This window comes from Psittacula echo, assembly GCF_963264785.1.
Source record: "Psittacula echo genome assembly, chromosome: 4".
Lineage (NCBI taxonomy): Eukaryota > Metazoa > Chordata > Aves > Psittaciformes > Psittacidae > Psittacula > Psittacula echo.
In genome coordinates, this window is record NC_137738.1 from 55,203,732 (window position 1) to 55,229,037 (window position 25,306).

Consider the following 25,306-nt stretch of genomic DNA (forward strand, 5'->3'; position numbering starts at 1 on the left):
CATTATATTTGGGGTAATATGTGATGTCTGTAGAAAGCAGAGCGCTACAGCTACCTTGTGTCATTTCAGCAAGTTTAGTTTTCGAAGTGATGTATAGTATTACTGCTGTCAGTGTGGTCATAAAGCCCTCCTGTTGCACTGACCTTTGAACTTTCTTTGGAGGAAGGGAAAAAATCCCAAGAAAACATCATTTGACAAAGCTCTTGCCATGCTTACCTATTCTTCCAAAATTTGAGAACACGGTCTTCTAGATACTTTCTGTTTACAAAAGCCATGGAAAGCAACTCCTCTTTCCCTCAATTCCCACCTAAACAATTCTGCTTTGCTTTTTGGTGTGTTAATAGTGAGTCCTGTTCTTTATAATACACTACCATTTATCATCTTTTTTTTTTTTGCTCCCTAATTAAAACTTCCACTTGTTTTGGTTTTGTGTTCTTACTGCAACTGCCCCATGTTAGCTAAAAGTGGTATTACCTAATTAATAATCTAATCAATAATGAGACTCCAAATGTTTAGCCATAGGTTTAAAAGCAGTGGTAGAATCTAAACTGAATACTAGTTGTACCAAATTTAAGGGACTGAATGACTTTGCTACAGTACCACTGTCAGCACTGAAATCAATTTTGTGAATCAAACTCCTAGGAATGTTAATGTATTTAGAGTGAATTTGAAGACAGAGCTTCTCTTAAATAAATCTGAGCTAGGCTGGGGGGAGGGATGGGTAGGTTACAGCTTCAAGGAACAGCCAGAAACAAACTTGCTAAATAGCTTAATTATCTTTTGGCACTTATGGTAATTTAATGTATAACATTTGTTCTACTAGGAGACAATTAAAGTGTGATGAAAGTGTGTATCTCAAAAATGCTCGCCTATGGTTCTCTTCCAAAGTGGCATTGAGCTATAGCTGCAAGACACTGGAAATCTATTTATGTAAGCTGCTTTTAAAACCCTTTAGAGATTGCAATTCTACATCCCTCTGAGGCAAGCCTTTCCAGGGCTGGTTTGCTTGATAAAGAAGAAGAAACACTGGAATAAGCTTTGCATTGAAGGATTCACAGAAGAATTCATTAAATGAAGTCTAGGTCTTGTTGCAGTCTGCTTTTGGGCAATGACTGTCAGCAACATAGTGTCAAAATGCAGAAGGCAGTTTGTGTACCACAATTGGAGATCCTAGAAAAGGTAATTTATCTTCTTTTTCAGCAGCTAGTTACTTGACCTGTGGCATTCAGGGTGTTATAATGAAGCTGTCAGTACCTTTTTGTTACAGACTGGTCTGTGGTGCTCAGGATCTTCATTGTCCCAAGTTGCTACATTAGCTTTTTCTGTAAATGTTTTAATTCAACATAAATTATTTCATGTGCTCTGCAATGGATTATGCTGCTGGATGACTCCAGCTGCAGAGCATCTGCACTGTAATTGTTTCCCTGGGCCTCTCATTTGTTGTGAGCTCCTTAGCAGTGTCAGCGGAGTGTTCCATGCTGCATGGGTTTCTGCTGGGCAAGCTGGTTGTATGAAGCTCAGTTGCAGCAGTGCTCTCCTTTCCAGGCAAAACTGCTTTACAACGCACTTCTGCATCTGAACTAGGTGATAGGCTTAATATTAAATACCATTTCTGATTTGTGTATGTGAAGAATATAATGCTGGAGTGCTGAAGTAGCTTAGTTAAGGCAACTAGCCTCCGTGAATTTCAGTATCCTGTGGAGAGGTGAGATAGATACCCTGTATGGCAAGCCCTGAACTTCAGAGCTCGCTTCTGTTGCGTGGTTTCATTACTGGTATTTGATGAAGAACTTCCAGAGGTTTTGAGGAGCTTCTTTCCATGATGCTATCAGCTTAGAGGATCTTTTGCAATAGCAATATATTTGAACAGAGGTATTCAGGTGTATGAGTTAAGTAAGACTTTTTTTTAAATTTTTGAGCATATTTGTACTTTTGTAGCTACACTGTTTTATTTGGGCTGTGGGGAAAATGGATCAGTGCTCAGTGGTTTGTACCTTTCCAATAGGTAATGAATATCCGAAAAGTTCTAAATCGACTGGATAAACCAGAGGGCCTTTACCCCAACTATCTGAATCCTAGCAGTGGCCAATGGGGCCAACGTAAGTAGATCTCTTCTTTGTTACTGTCACCTGTCTGTCGATATGGTGTTTGCAGTCGTTAACTTCTTTCTTTAATCAGTGCTATGTGGCTTTTAGATATATATAGATATATATATATATATTTATAAAGAACTTTTTAAAAAGTATAAAAACCCACATTATATCTGAGGTTCTGTACAATGTAAAAAAAAAATACTACAAAAATAATCATCCTACTTGCTGTATTTTAATGTACTTTTATTGATATTTCATTGTATGGCTTCTGCAAGTGGGGAAGTGTCTGAATATATTGTTTTGGAAAGGAACTTGTAGGCTACAAAAGCCTTTTATTCAAAAATCTGAAGTGCTCTCTAAAGTAGCTATTTAAGGAAAAATAATCAGCTGGTGTGAATCAACTTCCATATTTTTAGAGTGGTGTGGCTCCACTGAAGGTAAAAATAGAAAAATAAAGCAAGTCTTTTCAGTTAATACTAGCTGTGATTTCTGTTGAAGCCTAATGCCAACAACTGAGGAAGCAAATGAAACAAAACTGTGTCATGGCATTAGTCGCCTTGGAACTATTACTGGATACACCAAAATTAGAAGGGAAAGAGTATAATAAAATGCTTGAAGTATTTGAAGTTCTTAGCCACTTCCTGATGACCAGCCCTTTTCTTGTACATTGCCTTCTCTGCTCTTCATAACATATTCAAAGCCTACATAGTGTGCAGGGTCACAATTCTAGAGACCCCACTTCTTTTTCCACCTTCCCTACTGAGGCTTGGTCTGCCACCATGCAGTTCATGTGATTCAATGTTCTTATATTTTTTCATTTCTACATTATTGAAAGAAACAAGCAAGATACACTACCTTGGTCTGAAAAGACACAAGTAGATGAGATGGTCCTGTAGATCATCCGTGTTGGTGCTGGTTAGACAATACAAGAGAGGGAGAGGACTGGAGAAGTTTTGGAATATAATGGTTTGTTTAGGATATAGCTACGGCAGAAGTAAGTCTGATTCTGGAGTCCTTATGGGACTGGCCACAGTCTGGGTAATAAGGTAATTTTCACAAATGCAAAGAACGAGTGTTTTATTGAAAAAATAACATTTTTTGAGTGTTTTGTGTCATACTCTGAATTAAAAAGATGTGCAAAAAGGTTGTGCTGCTCACTTGTATTATCCCATCAAGGTAAAGGCCATTTCCTTTTGTGAATTAGAAGTATGCCCATCATTTTAAAAAGCCTTCTAGTTTGCTGTGCTGTGAGGTATCCTTCAGGTCACCGTGCCACAAGGGCTGTGGCACCCATGTGCATAAGCATCGAGTCTGGTTAGCATGTTGGTGTAATCTCTGACATCTGTTTGCAGATCTGAGAGATGTGCGCCCACTTGTTACCCCTGTTGGTTTCAGTACAGCTTTGTAACACATTAAAACCTCCTACTGGAAGTGTTGATCCTTTAGCAATAGGCATCAGGTTTAGTTAGAAGGCCACCTCAGCATCTGTGAGCCAGGTCCAGTTACCTCCTTCCTTGGGTTCAGTCACTCACAAAAACTCAGTGTTTTGGTGAGCTGCATGAGAACAGATCTTTCTAGTTAGTTTCAACTAACACAGTCAGTGGCTCTGCCTTTTTTATTTTAAAGCAGTTAAGTAGCCTTATGGGCTTTGCCATTTCCCTGTTCTTAGTATAATTGTGCCTTGTGTACTCCTTGTTCACATTAAATGCCAGTTCTTTATGGTGTGCATAGGAAAACTTTGTTTATACCAGCTGTGTCTTCCAATAGCATATAGTATTGACAAAGAAAGTACTTCCTGCACATGCAGGTACGATGAACACAGATGTTGCTGCAGTCAGTGCCTACACGCTGAAGCAGCACAAGCAAATTTGATCTTGTTGCATCTCTTCCAATTCAGCTGCCTCTGTCCTCTGACACTGTTTTATCATTTTTTTTTCCCATAGTAGAAGACCAGAATGTAAGACTAAAGATGTTTTATTTGAAATTGTTTTTCTAGGCTGTTTTCAGTTGATTACAACAGGGGAAAAAAACCCAAACAACCTAGAATCTTCACTGGTACAAGAGAGAAGTATTTTCTCAACCATGAAGTAGGGAGGGAGGAATAGTTTCTGAACATTTCTTTTCTAGCAATGCTGTAGCTGTGAAGGACACTGCTGGATCACTGCCATTGTTTCCATAAATTCATTTAGCCCTTGTTATTTTGACAGTAAACTGACAGTGATTTGCTGCAGCATGTATCAATTGGATTTGTCTACTGCAATAATGTATATAATAACAGGGCTTATTATTGATGAAACTGTGCTTGTGCTATTTAGTTTGCAAATGTCAGAGGTTTCTATGGTAATTTATTTAGGAAACTGTAAAGGTCATTTAAATGCTGCTGTTCAAAGATCAGCCTTCGATCATAGAAAATGTTCTCATTTTTTTAAAGAAGCCTCTTTTCCTTTTGGATCATAAGCATTTAAATAAATGGTGCATTCTTTCCAGGAATTTAATGTATCTCGTTCAAAATGGGGCAGAGTGTTTGAACCTACAATGCATTTGTTAGGCAAAGGGACAGGATACATTTGGAAGACGAAATTATTCTTGTATGTCACAGGCTACTGGATTGAAAAAAGTTAAAAAAGTTTGAATGGAATAAAAGTCTCTCATACATTTGCATGGCTTTGCAACCTATTCAGAAGGTGAAAGGAGGCCTTCCAAGAGAACACACTAAGTTTAAAAATAAATTCTTTGGGTTCTGTCGAATTCCTCCAACAGAGCCAGACCTTTGAAGCTAAGGTCAGGTGTTGGGAAGTGCGAGCTCTGTACCAGTAACCCTTCTGCATCTCGCTTTATGATCCTGGATTAACTCATGCGTGTCTTGCTTTTGTCATGCCCAGAATTTTGTGGTATGGACCCACGGACTTGTTGCATGATATATGTAACCACATCACCATCCTGGATGTCTTGGGCGGAATTAGTAGATCCCTTCCTCAGTGTAAAATTGATGGTTATAAATGACTAGTACCGGTAAAGCGCTTACTTAGAAATCCTTTCACTGAAGACTCAATAAATGCCAAATCCCTTAATGTTACCAGGCAGCGCTAACTTAAAAAAAGAAAACCTCTAGTTAGTGTTCTTAGTTTAATGGAGCTTAAAGAAACACTTCATAAGCATATATATATATATACATGTATATATATATAGTTGTGGAATTTCATGTGTTTAGAGGATCTATGCTGAAACTGTGATAGCCCCTTAATTTTTTTCCAAGAATATTTTAGGCTCCTACACAGCAAGTGAATGCAACCTTGTGCAAGCAGCTAAGATCATCACTAACTTGCACATCACTGGTGCAACTCACACCAAATGGTCCAACTTATGTGATGTTAGGGTTTGCAGGGTTGTGTCCTAAACGTGTGCAGTTGAATAATCACCACATGCATAGTACCAGATTATTTCACATAGTAAGCAAAGGGCAGAATAAAGTAGTGTGATAGCAGTAATCTTCTGTAGATTTGGCAAAGTCTTCTTTATTTCTTCCAAAATCACTGCTGAGTTCTGAGAGCAGCCAGAGGTTCAAAAATGTAATATTATTTTTAAATATATGGGTTGGCATTTTGAAATACCAATTAAGTAACCTGAAATTCAACTCTGCAGTAATGAGCTAAAACATTTCATCCTTTTTTATGAAGTGACTTAAATGGAGCATTAGTGAATGGGAGAGCAAATGAAAACAATGCTTGCATGTTAAAGAGGGGGAAACATTTATCAAATTAGAGAGCTCTTTCTACTTTTCTTCCTGGTTTTAGAACTTGGATTAATACATTTTTGTATGGGATAGAGTATGTGAATTTAATGTTAAACATGTAAATTCTTGTTTCTTTGCCATGAACTCCTGTGGCACATTGTGGATATTAAATAACTCTGGTGCTTTAACTTGACAAAGAAGTTACCATTTAAAGAAATAATTCTCTGTATATCCAGCTAAGTTTTTCCTGAGGTTCCAGGCTTACATTTATTAAAGATTGTTGTAGGAAGAGATCGTTAAATGCACTGTTTCATGTATTTTATTGCCCAGACTGAAGATGAAATTGCTGTTCAATCTCTTTCTTCCTTTTTAGATCATGTCTCTATTGGAGGGCTTGGGGATAGCTTTTATGAATATTTGCTTAAGGCATGGCTGATGACGGACAAGACAGATGAAGAAGGCAAGAAAATGTATTATGATGCTGTTCAGGTATATAAGATAGTTAAATCTTACTTTCCATAATAATCTAATCTGTAATAATCCTAAAGAGAAAGGCTCAAGAAACAATGTGAGAGATTTATGTCTTTGCCACCACAGTTGTGTTTTTCTAAAGAATTAGTTTTGCTTTTAAAAAGACTTCATCAAATATAAATGCAAGAGGAATACAGATACTGTGGGAAAGAGCAGAGTCTTGAAGTATAGCTATTTCTTTCCAACTGCAATACAGTCAGTCTTCTCTGATACTGGAGGAGAAAAGTATAAAATATGCAACAAAAATGAATCTACGAGCAGCTCTCAGATAGAAGTTCAATTCTTTTTTCCTCCATCATCCCTAAATATATTCCTTCTGTCCTTTTTCCTTATATCCAGGAGGGAGCTCCTCTGTTGTGTTTTGATCTTATATTTCAGCTGTCAGAATATTTTGATTGTGGGCAACACAGGGATCACTGTATTATGATAGATGATAAATAAAAACAGGTTTTGTTGCATAATGCCTTTTTGTTACAAGAGGTGTATATATGCCAGCTTCTGTGAAAGCAACCAGTTATTCAATTTTGACACAAAAGAAAGTTTTCAAAAATCAGAATTGTTTATACTTACAATTCTATGTCAAATTTTATTTATGATCCTTCTGGTCTGCAGTTTGCTTTGTTATTGACGGTATTCCCTTAATATGCTGTTTTGGGAAAAATAATGGGTTTGTGACACCAGATTGAGACATGAGAAAGATTAAGTTTAAATTCATATTTACAGGCTTTCCTTCCAGTCTTGGGCAAATGACCTATTGTCTCAGTTCATTGCTTTCATATATATATACATACACACAAGCGTGCGCACATATATATACACACATATACATACATATACATATACATACACATAAAAGAAAAAGAGAATGATATTACTTTTTTTTTCCCCATCCTTTCATCTGTTTTGGCTGGAAGCTCTCTAGGGCCGGGACTTCTATCTCTTACTAACTGTATGTATGTACAGTGCCACGGTAGACAAGGCTTTGAGACGCTAAGCAATATCTGCTTATTCTTCGATACATCTAGAAATGCACTGTCCCTAGTGAAGAGATATAAGTCCCCTTTTAATTCCTGTACCACAAAAAGTGGTGACGTTAAAAAAATGCAACCCTGGCTCATTGCAACTATCTTTTTTTTCTTTTATTTATTAGTTTATTTATTTTTTGCATGGAATCATAGAATGATTTGTGTTGGAAGGGACCTTAAAGATCATCCAGTTCCAAACCCCCTGCCACTGGCAGGGACAGCTTCCGCTAGACCAGGTTGCTCAAAACCCATTCCAACCTGGCCTTGAACAGTTCCAGGGATGGTGCATCCACACCTTCTCTGGGCAACCTGTGCCAGTGCCTCACCACCCTCACAGTAAAGAATTTTTTCCTAATGTCTAGTCTAAATCTCCCCTCTTTCTGTTTAAAGCCATTGCCCCTGGTTCTGTCACTACATGCACTTGTAAAAAGTACCTCTCCAGATTTCTTTCAGATCCCTTTTAGGCACTAAAAGCTGCTCTAAGGTCTCCCCAGAGCCTTCTCTTCTCCAGGCTGAATAACCTGATCTCAGCCTGTCTCCATAGGAAAGGTGCTTCATCCCTCTGAGCATCTTTGTGGCCCTCCTCTGGACTTTCTCCAAAAGGTTCACATCTTTCTTATCTTCAGGGCCCCAAAGCTGAATGCAGTACTCCAAGGTGGGGTCTCACAAAGGTGGAGTAGAGGCGGAGAGTCACTTCCCTGTACCTGCTGATCATGCTCCTTTTGATGCAGCCCAGCAAATGAGGTGCATTTCTCATTAGAAAGAAAAGTCATTTGTGATGATTTGCGGTAGGGTGTGATCTCTGGTGGTAGTAAATCTGACGACCAAGTATCCTCTGCTAAAAAAATCCTGCCTTTAATTTTGTAAGTGCAGATTTGGATGCAGTCAGCTTCATTTTCACTGCTTAATGTGGTTTTAGCTTCAGACCAAAAGGTGGATTTTAAATTAGGTTTGAGTGCATTTGAGGCTTTAACATAAGAACAGTGATACTGTAATAGCTCAGCCATTAGGTTGGCAGCCAAACAGAGAGAACAAAGTGTCTGATAATACAGTATCAATTCATCTTACCATGGAAGGCATTCTGAAGCACCTCAAAGCTACTTCCAGTCTTCTACTTCCACTGGTTTAATAACGTCATGTTTCTCTTTTAAACACTTCTTACACAGGCTAAGTGCTAATGCAGAGACTCATGTAGTTAAAAAACCCACATGCCTTTGCTAGTATGTCTATTCTGGATACCATTGCAGGCAGAATATCACAAATGTGTTGTGACCATCACCCTTGTCAGAAGGACTGTGAGCGCATTGCCTCCCATTCTGCTGAGAAGCAGCCGTGGCATGTTGATAGCACCTGATAACTGAGAGTTCAAGAGAGCCATGGGCCTCAATGGCCAGTGCTGGGCTGCTCCTACTAAGGCTGAAAGGTTCACCTTCCCCTGACTTGAGCACAGCTGAGCTGAGGTACATCAGGAAGTCACTTGCTGTATGCCACAGAAGCAGGTGTGCTGTCTCACGTCAACTGCACAGTGGCAGTGTGCCTGGATGCCTCCTGAGCCAGCCCAAACCACCCACTGGGTGGAAAGCTGCCTGCATCAGGGAAGAGTACTGGGAGCGCTCCAAGCTGTGTCCTTGCAGGGTGCAGCAGCATGGCTTTGTTTAAACTCACACTTCAGCTATAGCTGGATAACAATCTCCTTGGTTTTGAAAGTACTTGCAGGCATCCTGAGGTCACAGGGGGGAGCAGAAGTGGTGATGGCCACCACATTGTGCAGCTGGTTCTCCATGCTCGGGATTGAGCTGGGGGAGCAGAATTGCGAGTCAGGAACATCACCAAATGTGGCAATATCAATGTCAAGAGTCTGAGCTCTGCTGTATATGACTAGAGTTGAAATACCTATTATCTTAATATTTTTAGTAGTACTACATCTTAAGCAGTCCAAGCCTTGTGTCTGTCCATTGTGTCAGCATTTGAGAGGGCCAAACTAAATATGTGCTAGATTTCACCATGCTGCTGGTTGAAGGCTATTTCAAGTATTTTCTGAGTGATGGCATTCATGTTCTCTGCTTCGTGTACCGAGGTACAGCTATACCAAAGCTGAAAGTGTACATGCAGCATGTGGAGGTACAGCTTGATGCTGTAATGTAGCTGGTTCAGAAAACAGCAGGGAAGTTGGTGTCTCACAGAAGCTGAAGACTGCTTGGGCCCCATTGAGATGACAGGTTCTTCACCGAGTAACTAGCCTGTTTTGAAATCCATCCCAATATTGGCTTTATTGCTATTGATCTCTTACTTATCTAAATTAAAGTTAATTTAAGTGTCTGCACAAGCTACAGTCTTTTTTTATGACTAAGCCTACACTTTTGGGCATTCTGAGACTGCTTCATATTTTCTTAGATAAATTTCCCCCAATGCTTTCAGAATCTTTTTAAGACTATGCCGAAGGGAACAGTGTGATTATTCTTGGCCGTTCAGTCCAGCACATACCCACCAAATTCTGAAAGAGCAATGTGAAGGTTTGATGCCTAATTCAATATCTTCCACAATCCAGAAACCACAAATGAAAATATATGGTGTTACAGTTCACTGTGAAAAGCTGAAATTTATTTAGGTAAAGCTTTGGGGTGATTTCTTACATTTTTCTATAACTCATATTAAAACAAAGAGTTCTTTCTATTAGAATTTTTGTAGCACCTATAGATTGCTTTATGGTTTAAGTTAAAAGCAATAACTAAGATGTCAAACTAGATTTAGAAACTTTTTCTGCTTTCCATAAATAAGATGTGTATTTTGCTGATGCCATTTAAAGGATTGATTTCTAAAGGGAAAAGGGACAGAGACAGTCTTATTTTGAATACCAGAGCATAATATGAATGTATTTATAAGGCCATCAGAGGGATTCATAAACTCTAGATTTCACACAAAAGACAAGTGAATGTATTTTTAATGTAACTTATTTTTCTCTTTTGTAAAGCAATGCATATAATGTTCTGTTTCATATAATACAGGAAGAGATCTTCTTAAATTGGTTTTGGTGGATAGCATGCAACATTTACTTACAAAACAAACGTCTATTTAGCTTTTAGTCCTATTTTGAGCATGTAACTGCCCACAGAACAATCTATCAGTCTTTGCAAATATCCAGGACAGGAGCCATCCCACTCTTTTCAGTTAACACAGTTGATTTCTGAGACACAATTAAGTAGGTTCAGTAAGAGAACATGATAATGTATGTAGAGAAAAAGTGGACCTTGTGGGGTCACTTATATCTAGTCTAGCAACAGCAGTGCCACAAGCAACTGCATCACATCCTCTCCTCTTAAATGTGTCAGTACTCATTTTAAGTTGAAGGGCAATTTTCCCGCTATTCTTATCAATAGGTTGCCTCACACTTGATGTCTGATAATCATATATCTTTTCCAGATTTTCCCATTATGTTTATTTATGGCCATTGCTGCAAGCGTTAAGCATCTTAAATACTTTCTTTCTCTCTGATGCTCCTTCATCCCCTTCTCAGTTCTAGAGAAGGGGCATATCTAAAGGCTGTAAAGAGAGCAGTAACTCAGCCCAGAGGAACTTCAGAGGAGTAGGGAGAATCCCTCGCTAGGACTTCCCAAGCAGCTTGGTTCAGTGCAGCCCTGTGGTATCAGAGAGGTAAAGCTACTGTGAGGCACAGCTTTATCTTAAGCCATGATAGTTTACTTTTTAGACATTTAGATTGTTTAATTTTTCATTCTGGGTAACAGCTGCTTAGAAGATTGTAGCAAGACGACTTAGTGATCTCTGGAGAACCTAGCATGTGGAAGCAGAAATAGTAGAAATAGCAAAAAGAAGAATAGGTGCTGTGAAGCAGTGCCATGGCCATTCTCTGCCAGATCCCAACATCACTCCTGAAAGTCAGGCTCTTGCTAGGCTGGGTTGTGTGATTAAGGAATGCAGTAACCTTTTGTGGGTATCAAAAGGTGAAAAAGTCATTTTCAGCCTCAGGATTTTGAGTATTCAGACAGAAAGTATAGAGGATCACTCTATAATTTTTATATAATATTTAGTATAAAATATATCACTTATAATTTTTGTTTGCACATTGCTAACTTTGAGACTAGCCTTATTATACTGTTTGTATTCTGCCAAAGGAAGCTATACGGTTTTGGTTCTGCGGGCAGGGGTGTGGTGTATATTTGTCAGCATTAAGTAGCGAATATTCTTCGGAGCTGTCACGATTTCAGACTTTCAGATAAATAATACAAATCCATGTAGACTCTTTTCTCATTGAAATGAGGGAGAGAACAAAGTGTTGTTAGAAAATTGAAAACATGATATTGGCACATAGGCCTTTTTCATATCCAGAGTTTCATGAGTGTCTATTTAACTGTTCTGACAGTCTGGTGGCTGGTCTGTGCTGATTGCAGTTTCCATTAAGTTGCTTGAAGTCGTTTGCTTTGTGATCGTAGTGATCTTAAAAAGTACATAACTGATGTGGACAATGACAGAACTGCAACAACTCAATTAGAACAGTTTGTCAAACTGAGTAATGCTAAAATATATCAATGAATTGAACATTCAGTACTTGAGCACTTCTTGGCATTGAAGGAAATACATAAATAGGGCAGACAGGGTGGTGCAATAGGAGCCCATCTTCAGAATGAAACGGTGTGTGGAACCCAGCATTCCAACTGCATACATTTATTTTTTTGGAAGGGGGGAGGTATTGTCTGTAACTTCAATGTGTAAAAATTAATAGTTTATTTACATATTTTGCCAGCTGTCACGTGTAAAATATTTATCACCCAGCTGCACTGGTGTTCTGCACATAGCAATAGTATAGCTGTATTATGTAGAAACGCAAAGTTCATTACACTTAGCAGATGAGAACATCCAGAGGACTCACTGCTCCTCTTTATTCTCTTTGCTGTATTTCCCCTCTTGAGAGGAGTTTTAAGGCTTCCGTCAACTGCTTACAGAAAGCATCAAGAAAAAAGACAGGTTTCTGCAGATTTTTAAATTGTTAATAATATAACTGCACAATGCCTATGTTTTGGACTTAAGACTGTGTTTGGCATAGAAAGTAGACTTTTTGGACTACGTTTGGTATAGAATCATAGAATCATAGAATGGTTAGGGTTGGAAAGGACCTTAAGACAATCTAGTTCTAACCCCCCTGCCATGGGCAGGGACACCTCACACTGAACCATGCCACCCAAGGCCTCATCCAACCTGGCCTTGAACACCGCCAGGGATGGAGGATTCACAACTTCCCTGGGCAACCCATTCCAGTGCCTCACCACCAAAGTACTTATTAAAATGTTTGCCTGTTTATGAACTGTTAAGGAGAAGCAGCAGAAATTGTTAGGTCTCTTTAAGGATAATTTGAACTAGAAAAGTCCTGTGAGAGAAATTGTCCTCTTTTTGCTCTTGGCTTTGCTATTGTTGTCACAGCAGCCTTGTCCTTACTACTTGTGCTATTTTCATTTCCTTTTTTGACATGAAAAGAATTTGTCAGGAGCAGGAGATACATAGTCTAGAATATTCAGAAAATACAAAATGAAACATTTTGAGAGTGACTTGCTTTGATTCATGCCATTCCATTAATACTATTTTAAGAATATGAGTAAATCCAGCCTTCTGGTAGAAAAAACAGCGATAAGTACATTTAGTGCAAGAGCACTGATGCACTCAGAGACACTTACAGATCTATACACGGGAAAAAAAAAACATAATTAGATTTTCAGACAAAAGCAATTTATCAGTTTTCCACTAAAACATAATTATCTTTTTAGTGATCAAATGGATAGACAGCACAGTAGTAAATGTTTGCCAGTGTTTCCATTTCAAAAATTTAGGTAGCTCCATTATAAGCATTCATATTTCATTTCACAGGTAAGCTTGTCTGTATAACATATCTTCGGTAAAAAGATGTAAAAGTAGTAAAAGACTTCAGTAAGTGCCTTATTGCTTTCAAAATGTTTCTTATATACTGTATTAAAACAAATGAAAGCTCTTCTATGTCCAAATCTCAGGTTTGATTTTTAAAGCACAGTTTAGTGAGCAGAGAGGACCTTGTGATAAGAAGATGCCTCTTTTCCTTGGCAGCAGTATTTAAATAAATTGTAACAAGGGCTTGAACTTCCTATTTCATCCTAGGTTTTCTGGCTGTATGCTTTTATGTGATTCAGACATCTTGGAATATGTATTTAAAACCTGTATGAACAATATTTAAGAAAACAGAATCAACTCATAAAGTTTAAAAAAATGAAAATGTGCGGTGTTTTTCTGCCATCTCAAAAGAGCTGTACTAATGAAAATCTTAATGTTTGCATAATAAACTCTCAGGAATTTTGGATAAAAGTATAAAGTTGATGAATTATTAACACTGCTGAAGAAAAGTGTCTATTGCATTAGATCAACAGAGAAAACATGAAGGAAGTAATTTAAAGTCAAGAAAACAGGCAAAATTGACTTACAAACTCAACAGCATGCAAAACCACAGTAATCCTGACCCACCTGCTGTGTGCAGTTTCAAAGCAATAAAATGTATTGGTGCAAGCCTTAAATACTAAAATAAATGAACAACTGACGTTATATATCTTTGAATTACTGGAAATAGCACGTGGTAGAATTCTCTTTCATACTGTTGCTTCAAATTGTCATAATACTGTTTATAAACAGTAAGATTCCTAAGGGAAGAAAAATGTATTAAAAGTTTGAACTGAGATAATTTATTGTGCTTTGTTGTAAAGAAGCCTTCTGAGTTGTAATTATTCCCAAAACAAACATTATTAATCCTGGAAATTTAGAACTAGGATGATAGTTTTGAAGTTTCAAATTCATTAAGGTAATTGAAATATGTGACTATGACTTGCAAGACAGTTTTATCTCCAGCTACAGTGACATCTTGAGGTGGGAAATGAAATACCTGGATTTTGTTAAAACAGCAGTAGTCAATGAAATTCATTCATCAAAATTAGAGTTATTGTAAAAAGAGAGGTAAAATGCCTAAGTGCTAGGGGAAGTAGAACTGCAGTTCTGCATTGCATTTGAGGCTTGTGATTTGTTATCCCTGCTCCTTTAGCAGAGTTAGCCTTTTTGTGGCGCATGAGCAGCTTAGAGGTACAGAATTTTTTTACTGAGAAGCCTCCATCTGTGCTCAGTAGGCTTCTCTGTTAATATTTTTATTACCTGTCAGCATAATACACCAAGAGATTATCCACCCTCTATTAAAAATAAGCTTGTTGATTAGGTTTTTTTACTCATTTGAACAGTGAGATTACTTCAGTTCTGTATCCTTTATGTTTCTCTTTAAGCAATCCAGTTCAAGGTCCTAAACAATTCAAAGGGCAAATGAAGGACTTGCAAATCACAAAATCAAGCCAGGAACTGAGGAAGGGGGTGATGAAGACAGCATTTAACCTGTGTGAAAACCTTAAAGGAGTGAAGAACTAAAGGACTGAAAATAAGTATTTATTAGGAGAGTCCAGTTCTGCTTAATTTTGTAAGGGTAAAGGAACAGCAATGCAATTAATGTACAGCCTTAGGAGCAGGCTGATAAACAGAGAATACAAAACAAATTGAACATATTGCTCTAAGAAAGGGGGCATGAAGGGGAGGAAATTAGGCTGGGAAAACAGAAGAGTTTCTCTTGTACTGTCAATAACAGAGACTACACACGTGCAATTTGCAGTCCTGTAAAATCTAGACAATTCCTAATGTCTCATTCAGTGCAGTTCTTTCAATGTGACAGATAGGCAAGGGCATAATTTTAATATATGAACTCATGAGAACGATGCCAGAAGTAAGACAAGGTGCACTTGAGTCACAATTCAAACCATAAGAGGGACTGTTTGTGTTTCTAGTTGAGTGCTCCAGCATTTTTACATGCTGGATAAAATAATTTCCCAAAACATGGGGAGAAAAATAATTAACTAAAGGCTTTCTTACCGTGAGGACTGTAAGTAGAGCCTTACATAGAAGCACACACACAAAAAAATAGTTGCCAGGAACTATATCAGCAATAAAAGTTAGTTGGGCCATAAGTGCTTGTAGGTGCATGACATGTAGCAAAAATATTTCTTTAAATATCTGGCAAATATGTATTTTGCTTTAGTTTGGCTTCCTTCCTCTCCTTTTCTGTCCACTGTCTTTTTTTCAGGCTGTCTCAAATTTTATATCTTTTTTTTTTGGTCACTACCAGGGAGCATCTGCTATTGCTCCCTTTGGGAACATACATTTGCAGCCACTTTTTCTTTGCAGCCTTTTATGTTGCACAATCTCTCTGCTTTACCTTGATGGAAAGAAAGAAATTACTATTTGAATTGCAGGAATAGATTCTGAAAAACAATAAAATGAAACTTCCATTCACTTAAAAGAAAAACTGTACCAACTCCAAACAATTATCCACCAGTAATGTATTTTCACAGAATCACAGAATCCCAAGGGTTGGAAGGGACCTCAAAAGATCATCTAGTCCAACCCCCCTGCAAGAGCAGGGTAACCTAGAGTACATCACACAGGAACTTGTCCAGCCGGGCCTTGAATATCTCCAACGTAGGAGACTCCACAGCCCCCCTGGGCAACCTGTTCCAGTGCTCTGTCACTCTCACAGTAAAGAAGTTTTTCCTGATGTTCACATGGAACCTCTTATGCTCCAGTTTACACCCATTACCCCTTGTCCTATCACTGGACATCACTTAAAAAAACCTAGCTCCATCATCCTGACACTCACCCTTTAGATATTTGTAAACATTGATGAGGTCACCCCTCTGTCTTCTCTTCTCCAAGCTAAAGAGACCCAGCTCCCTCAGCCTCTCCTCATAAGGGAGATGTTCACTCCCTTAATCATCTTTGTGGCTCTGCGCTGGACTCTTTCAAGCAATTCCCTGTCCTTCTTGAACTGAAGGGCCCAGAACTGGACACAATATTCCAGATGCGGCCCCACCAAGGCAGAGTAGAGGGGAAGGAGGACCTCAGCTAATCAAAGACTCCATTCTTCTAGCTTTTTTTGATTATTTGCAGATACTATATATTGGTTTATATTGAGAATAGTTATTACAGTTAAAGGAAATAATAATCTCTATAGTGATAAATAAACCACCATCTGATCTGCAACCAGTGCAGGAGGGAATTATTTGTAGGTGGATCCAAGTTGTAATCTAGCTGCAATTCAATAAATGTGTCCCATTTTTTAAGTGTATAGATACTTACATCAAAAGAAAAGTAAATTGCTCCTAAGTATGAAATTCAGGATTAATTCTATGAAACAGAGCTTTTCACTTGGGTGGATCTTTGTAATCATTCTACATATTCATGTTTTATAATAACTGCACGCACAGCACTGCAGATAACAAGGGCTCACCTTTCTCACCTTTGCGTTCAAGATTATTTATACTTAAAACAATTGCCCATGTATTCTAGCTAGTGATGTAGTCCTGCATTGGACCTCAAGCTTATTTAAGAAACGAATGTATTTCAGAAAGTTCTGTCCAGCCTAATGGCACCTAAAACCTTTGTGAAACTCACTGAAAAATATTTTGATGTGCTGCGCACTGAAGTACATACCATTATATTATAACCACAAAAATAGTAAAAATATGAATAGCAGGTTTATGAATTGCCAATGGGTGGATGATAGATGGCATTTTGGCAGTTTGGGTATAGATTCAGAATTGATAATTGAAAGAGTACTGATTTTTGTTCATTGTTTACATTGAAAATATTTTATTATACTAATGCTTTATACAAACATACATTCCAGAAGTAGTGCTTTATTTGGAAGTAAATTCTGAAACAAATAATTGTAGTTAGGCTGGACTTACGGGGAAAAGGAAGTGTTTACTATGTCTTATTGCTGCCAATACTATTATCAATACAGTTCAAAATGTCAATGTTGGGGAGTTTTTTTTATGTTCTACTCATGCAGGTTACACTCTTTCTTTTTTCTTTTTTTTTTTTTTTAATATCAAAAGCATTTCATTCTTGAGGCTTTCTAAATATACTGATTTTTTATAATAACTTTTTTTATGTTGAGTTCCAGAAACAATTGTAACACATCTAAAAAATTCACACTTTGATGTCATGCTGGAATTATTCCAGATTTCATGCAACTTTGATACTACAGATTCATTAGCAAGTGTCCTGGGTTCAGCAGTAGCAGTCATTTTTCTCCTTCTTAGTAGCTGGTGCAGTGCTGTGTTTTTGACTTTCAGCCTGGGAACAGTGGTGATAACACCAATGTTTTTAGTTGTTGCTCAGCAATGTTTAGTCTGACCAAGGACTTTCTGAGTCTTATGCTCTGCCAGGGAAGTGAGGAAGCAGAGACAGGACACCTGACCCAAACTAGCCAAAGAGGTATTCCATACCACAGCACATCGTGCCCAGGATGTAGAACTGGGGGCAGTTACCCAGAAGGGCTAGATCACTGCTCAGGTTGGGCTGGGTGGTGAGCGGGTTGTAAGTGGTTGTATTCTCTTCCTTGTTATTTCCTCTATCATTATTATTATTGGTGGTAGCAGTAGTGGTTTGTGTTATACCTTAGTTACTGGACTGTTCTCATCTCAACCCATGGGAGTTACATTCTTTCAATTCTCCTCCCCAACCCTCCGGGAGTAGGGGGAAGAATGGTGGGGGAAGTGAGTGAGCGTCTGCGTGGTTGTGAGTTACCGGCTGGGCTTAAACCACAACAGCAAGCCTTTGGAAAATGTTGTTCCAGGGCAAGTGGCTAATCTCTAGTCTCAGAGGGTAGATAAGTAGCAATGAGAGAAGGGAAACCTATATTTAATGAGAACAGTTTGTATAGCTCAGACAAAAAAAGGCCCATGAAGAAACTTCTCAGATTTAGTCGAAGCTTTTGCCAGTCCCCCTGTAAGCTCCAGGGCAGTGGTTTTGTGTGCTCTGCTGGTACAACAGCCAGTACTACAAAAAGAGCTACCAGCCTTCTGGAAGAGATGCTCCTTCGCCCTTTGTGCTTTACAAAAGCTGTTTGATTAAGGTCAGTTTGCTTAAATCATGTAACTTCTACAAACTATGAGTTCCTAAGCACATAACTTCAAACGAAGTTTAGGCTTTGCCGAGTTACAATATTTGTTTTGCTGTCTTCCAGAGTAACTTGAGTTTATTGAGTGCTGATGGATTTGCAATTCAGCACACTTGGGGTCATGGATTCTGAAGGTTATTTGTACATATCAAAGGTTATTTGGATTTCATGGCTAGGTAGAAATGATTAGCTACCTAGCATGCCGTTAATAAAGGCATATGCATCAGTGTAGGTATTATCTAGCACTCAGGGACCTATGACTGTACGAAGTATGACAAGGTAGTTTGACAGTCTGTAATATATCAAATAACTACCTAATAAAAATAGCTTTAAGTGAGACACATAATAAAAATAACTTCTAATAGGCATATGTACTAGTTCTTAATAGGACCCATTTATAAAGCCAAGATGATTTGCTTTACTAAACATGAATAATTAATTTGGAAATATATTTTTATTTTGTGACATTCTTAGCATCCATTAACATCAATTTGTTGGTTTCTGAACATCAGTTTGTCAAAATAATTTTAAAATTTCCCAAGTGGAAGTCATCTTTTTTCAGCCTGAACTTTACTTTTGAGCCAAAAAAGGGGAAAAAAAACCCTCTGAAAGATTAATTGGCATTGCAAAATCAATTTTCATACTACAAGAATCATCTCTGGTCTAGTTACTGTAGTTCTGAAGGTGCATGATTACTCTTATTTCTGTAAGGGGCAGTAATATTTCATTCTGTCTTTCATTAATTCTTTACTGAAAGATCACAATATAGGTAAATTTAGTCATTAATCTATTTTTATATTTGTTTATTTTTAAAATAAATTCTGACTCAACAGCTTAGTGACCAAAAGAGTTATCAGTTCTTGACAGAGTTGTTGATTTGGTGAGATGGGGATACCATGCTGAAAGGTGTTTAATGAAATGTTGCTAAATTAAATGTTTTTCATTTCTGAACTTAGTAAGTAAAACTTTTACAGTTGTTCTGCTGGTGTTTCTAGGTTAGAGAATTTTTTTCATGATTATAAAAGCTACCTTTACAGATGTTCAAATGGGAAGGAATAACTACAATCAATACTTTCTCTTTTTAGCACTTTTTTAAAAAATCCTGGCTTTTTTGTTAGTAATTCTCTGTACTGATATGTTATTGATGTTTTTTCTCTTGTATAATGCATGTTGAGTACTGTTTCTGGATCTTAGGATTTGAATAGAACAAACCAGAGCACTGCTGGGTAACTGAATGTATGATAGCATTGTTTGTCTCCTCTCCATTACCCTTTAAAGAGTAATAGCTTACTTTCTGTGTGGGCTTCTAATTAATGTGCTCTTCTGCATCTCCTCTAGTTTTTTAATTATGTTTCTACCACAAGGGATGGTTGTTTTCCTGGGTTTTGCAATCAGTGACCATGCATTGCTAATGTCACCAACTTCTGTTTCTCTCTAGGAGACTTGTATATTTTTATTCTGCTTAGGTTTCTTCCAGAAATCTCAGTAAGACACTACACTTGATTGTTAACTACAGAGGAAATCAATCTGGAAGGGGAAACTCATTGGAATACCATATACACTCAGAGGCCTAACATCATTTAGTGCACTCACTGAGTCAGGCATTTTGAATATGAGTTACATCTGCATATAACTGACATGAAATTATATCATTAACCACATCCTTTAAGGCAGAATTAAAATGGGATGTATGGAAGCTGAAGGGATCACTAATCACCATTAAAGTGAAATTACTTGAAATTGCTCAAAGAGAGGGAAAGAAAATAATTTTAAAATGTAATTGTATTTTTTAAGTCTTTCCAATATTTTTTAAAATGTAGTGCCTAAATTGATCAAAATTGTAGCAAAATTAATCATCATTACTGATGTATACTAATTTATGTTGGTTTGGCTGCACTTTGAGGTTATGCTACCTCCTATTATCCATTTTACTTTATAAGCAAAGGCAATAACGGATTAAAAACAACCAATATACAAGACAAATTTGTCCTTCATACTTTACCAAATGGTACCTTTGGCTTGAAACCATGTACTTTTGCAGGCCATAGAGACCCACCTCATTCGAAAATCAAGCGGAGGGCTGACATACATCGCTGAGTGGAAGGGTGGACTGCTTGAACACAAGATGGGACATCTCACTTGTTTTGCTGGAGGCATGTTTGCTCTAGGAGCAGATGGAGCACCCAATGACAGGACAGGCCATCACATTGAGCTTGGTGCTGAAATTGCAAGGACTTGCCATGAATCCTATGATCGTACAAGTAAGTGCTGCATGGCAGAGTTTAGTTGCACAGCTTGACTTTGTGAAGGCAGCCATCAGTATTTTTGCATAATGCTGAATGAAAATCGCATGATGGTAAGAACTCTTCATCCTTTCTGAGCATATGCCTCTTTGCTCTAAGCAACTTTAAGAATCCTGCTGTGTTTTATAAATAGCTACTGTGCACCTAAATCATGGCTACTCACTCTGGTAATTAATGTAATAGCCTTTTTTCTCACTTTGCCAATTTCAATATAGACAAATACAAACAAGAGAGGCACACTGTTCATTAAGGCATCAATGTAGCTTTTAAACATTTCATGCACAAAAAATTATTTTGTTCTCAGTTCTGCTGATGCTATGCTGCAAACAACAGAATTGCACAAAGAAGGTGGATTTCTGTGCAGGAAATTTCTTTGGATTCTTCATCCCCTTACAGAAAAAACCCTAGCAGCTTTTCAGGTCCCAGAGTGCATTTTCCAGTTTGATATAGAAAAGTAAATATCCTTGTCTTTTAAGCAAAATTTCACATGTTACTGGTTATATTAAGTCTTCCAGAATACAAATGTTAGCATCACTGTTCAAACTGGAACTGCTGTTCAGGGCATTGATGAAGAACAGCTCTCTCCTACTCTGAATTACTTATAAAATATTAAAACCAAGAGGTGCTGCAGTATGTTTCAGAAATTATATACTCTTTGGGTAACCTGGCTTTGTGCCCCATGAAATGATAGTTGATTTGGTAGGTTACATAATTCAAAACCTTTTAAAATGCCTTTATGGTAGCATGTGTCTTTATATTGGCTAGGCATGAAACTGGGACCAGAAGCCTTCAGATTTGATGGTGGTGTTGAGGCCATTGCTACAAGACAAAATGAAAAATACTACATCCTACGACCAGAAGTCATAGAGACCTACATGTACATGTGGCGGCTCACTCATGACCCAAAGTACAGACAGTGGGGATGGGAAGCTGTAGAGGTAATGTTCTGTTGGACTTTTTTCTTACTAAATCCCAATAACTTGTTAAGGGAGCTACTGAATGATATCTGAATCTTGTTAGTACTTGGAGCATAAATATATATTTTAAATCAGTAATATTTACTCTAATTTCCAGAGATGCATTTACTCAATAGATGAACTAAGACCATTTTGACAAAACCAGATACTGCCGGTACTGTATATTAGAAAAATAGATTGTGATTTCTCCTTTTTCAACACATCTCAGATCAAGGTCATATTTGGATGTGCTGCTCAAGATGTGGAATATTGCTGCACGTGAAGAGAAAGTGCAAACCTGTCAGACTTGAGCCTTGGACATGGAAATAAGTTATATGAAGTGCATTTCCAATAGTAATTGTGTGAAGGTGATTTTAATTAAGCTGATGAAGGCCAAGAGGAATTACTAGATAGTACCAAACATTTAAAAAAAGGGTCACTTTCAAAAAGCACAGGTCATCTGGACTGAACTCCATCAATGATAACAGTTTCTTCTAGATGTAAATTTCTGTGTCCCTCTAGCATTTGAGCTTCAACCCACTCATGTTACTAGATTATGACTCCATGTACCTGGCTGCAGCATGACATCCACCAGTTACCTGGCTCTGTCAACAGCATCCAAGAACTGTAATGATGTTCAGTATTAACTGTGTGAGGCACTGAACGTATCTCAAATGTTGTGCAAGTGTTGAGCATTTGGTAATTAGGTATTCCTGAAGAATGAACTTTATGGTAAAATCTACTTCCCGTAAAAGAATAGTTGCTAGCATTAACTATACTTCTCCTTGTTTGAATATTCACAGCAATGCTCTAGCTGCAGTCAACACTGTATTCAGCTAGGTAGACTGTAGTTATTTAGGACATTTTATTTGCCTCCCTCAGGTGTTGGCTCTGTCAGCCCTGAAACAGTATGCTCCTGAATTAATGATTGCAAAGCAATATTTTTTGTTTTGTTGTTCGGTTTTTTTGTTTTTTTTTTTTAAACCTCTAATTTGGAATGCTGTTCTCTTCCTTTCCTCTTTGCTAACACCACTCAGAAAGGACACATTTTACTACTGGAATCTTCCCAGACAGATTATAATTGGAATATTTACAATGGCTGTTTGTGGAAGTCAGCCCACCAGGCTTCAGCAATGCCAAGTGTTATTTCTCCAGGAGATGATTTTCCTGATTCATTGTTCCTGCCCACACTGATAACATTGTTATAAACAATTGAAATGTTTTTCTTATTATTCTTTACCATGTTGGTTCAGTTTGTTTGTGTTTATTTCAAGTTTGTGCACTCATTTACCTTCCTAGAGCTCCCCATGTGCTCCTTGTTTAACATTTTTGTGGCTACTCTCGTCTGGCTGTAATGCAGTGGATTATGGCCCACGTGTGGGAAATGCTGCTGGTCCCATTCTGGACAGGCCCATCTTCTACTGCTATAACGCGCAGTTGCATGTTTCATGAAACAAAGTTTACAGTCTCACAGAAGTTATAGAGTCAGTTGTAGGTTTCAAATCTTTTTTTCATCTTCTTCCTTGATGGTTCTAGCCATACAGCTCCACCCGATACTGTATTTTTTTTGTTTCAGCACATGGCTTGATAGCTTACCACACCTATTTCATGAATTCTGCTCCCTCTTGCTCCTTATTCTTGCAGTCCCTTATTTCTCTTTTTGTTCTTGGGGAAGTCCATGACCACTGAATATGTTTGGTTTAATTACCAATACCTGCTGCATGAAGAGGAACCTGAGAATGAAATAAGAATAAAGGAGGAACAATCACACCATTTGTTGTTGCCCAGAAAAGTTGTTCAAGTGTTTCATGTCCACTTTCAGCTCATGATATTGTCAATAAAAACACATAAGGTTTTTTTCCCAGCGCTCTTATAGCAGAAAAAGAGGCTGCTCTCTAAATCATGACTTCTGAGCTCTCCAAGAAGTCTATTAATTCTTTCTCTAACTTTGACAGACTAAAAAGATGCTCTAGCCTGTCCATTTTTTTCTTTGGAAGCTCACTTTGCTGCTTTAATTTGAGCCCAAGATCACTTTGTATCTATTGCAGCAGTTGGCGAAAATGCAGTTATGACCAGCAGCAATATCTACTGTTACTGAGTCAGAAAGGTTTTTATCAGCTTAGACCATGAAAGTCTCTCCTTCTGCGTTATAAATGTGGCACATATTTTGAATTCATAGCACTTCCTTTGTTTTTTCCCTTTATGATACTTTGAGACTGTCAGCCAGTTTTCACTCTGCTTGATGTTTCCCATTAATCCAGCATAACTGATCTTAGCCACCCTCATTTTCTGAGAGCTACTAATTTAAAATGTGTTTGATAGTTTCTTCCCCACCCACCACTTTCCCGCTGTCAGTAGGAACATCACTGTAGCCTGAAACTGCAGATATGGGCACAAAAGGCCAGTACTTCCAGTTAAAGGAGGGTGACAACCAGGAGCCTTTTTATCATACTTGATGTTGCATATGAACGTCTTGTTCCTTTAGTAAAGTGGAAGGTAACTTTGAGGGCTAAGATCTTTGTGTTTGTGTCAAGTAGGTACCAGCAGATGGCTAACATGGTGCAAGTTAACCTCTTATTTTACAGCATAGCAGTTTGTTCAGGTACCTATATGGTATCTCCCTACCATGAACTCATAAAGAAGACTCTGGCTACATGTTAGAGCACATAAACAACAAATGCAGTTTACTTTTGTTTTACCTCACCCTGTTTAGAATGCAGGTACTTCCTTGAATAACAGCCATCTCCTTCAAGTGCAAGTTCTCCTTCTGCTGTGCCTTGGAGAACATAATCTCGTGTTTGACATTGAAGATACAGACACAGATTCAGCATTTTGAATTCACTGCAGGTTGAAGTAGACAAGAGGAAAGAAGCATCAGCCAGGGGAAATTACTTGTTTAAACTTAAGTATATTTGTCACTTAGTAAAAGTGTCCAGGAAAATTAAAGAACCTGAAGGCACATAAGGAAAGACAAATAGGCCTGTTATAAAATAAAGAATCTCTCCTGGAGAAAGATCCCTTTTAAATATACAATAGGCAGCTTACTCTCCAGTGAAAACTATGGAAAGCCTGACATGCAAGCTAAATATATGCAGATAGCTGCAGGGACTCTAGCAAAAACAAGGACATTTAGGATATCTACTCAAAGCAAAAGACAGATCTTGAGCAGCCTTTAGAGCAGGTGGAGGTGATGGATACCTCAGAAATTATTAGTGACTTTTTGGTCTCTTGTCAGAAAATGCTTGCAGGAGGTAAGGAAAAGACTGGCCTTTATAATGGTGTTGAATTCTATCACAATAGTTTTTAAGCACTAAAGTGTGACCAAGAAATGTATGTGAAGGCTGACAGACAGCCTGCGAGAGAGAGGCTATCATTATTGCTATTAAAAAGAGCAAAAATAAAATAAGTGAAAATCTGTATATCTTTATATTCTTACATCCATATCTTTCCTTCTGAAAACTGGTTTGTGTTCACTTCTTTTATTTATTTTTCATTTTGCTTCCCTTCTTCAATGTAAAATTAGACCTGTGTCTTAAGAGTTTTCCATCTAGAGTTTTATCTAGTTTTCGTCTCTTTATCAAAACTTGTGACAATTTTTAGATTTTTTTAGCTAGCATTCCTGTCAAATGAGAACTGACAGAT

At 37.8% G+C, this 25,306-nt stretch overlaps 1 protein-coding gene across 1 annotated transcript in view; it reads left to right on the forward strand.

The window, feature by feature from the left end:
* Positions 1-25,306, forward strand: part of MAN1A1 (mannosidase alpha class 1A member 1) — a gene marked incomplete at its 5' end in the record, with an annotated part of 146,252 nt that overhangs the window by 118,659 nt on the left and 2,287 nt on the right. Inside the window, 4 exons of the mRNA XM_080616416.1 lie at positions 2,006-2,099; positions 6,200-6,315; positions 20,447-20,666; positions 21,474-21,646. Of these exons, the coding sequence (XP_080472542.1) occupies positions 2,006-2,099; positions 6,200-6,315; positions 20,447-20,666; positions 21,474-21,646 (603 nt within the window). The remainder of the gene's footprint in view (positions 1-2,005; positions 2,100-6,199; positions 6,316-20,446; positions 20,667-21,473; positions 21,647-25,306) is intronic.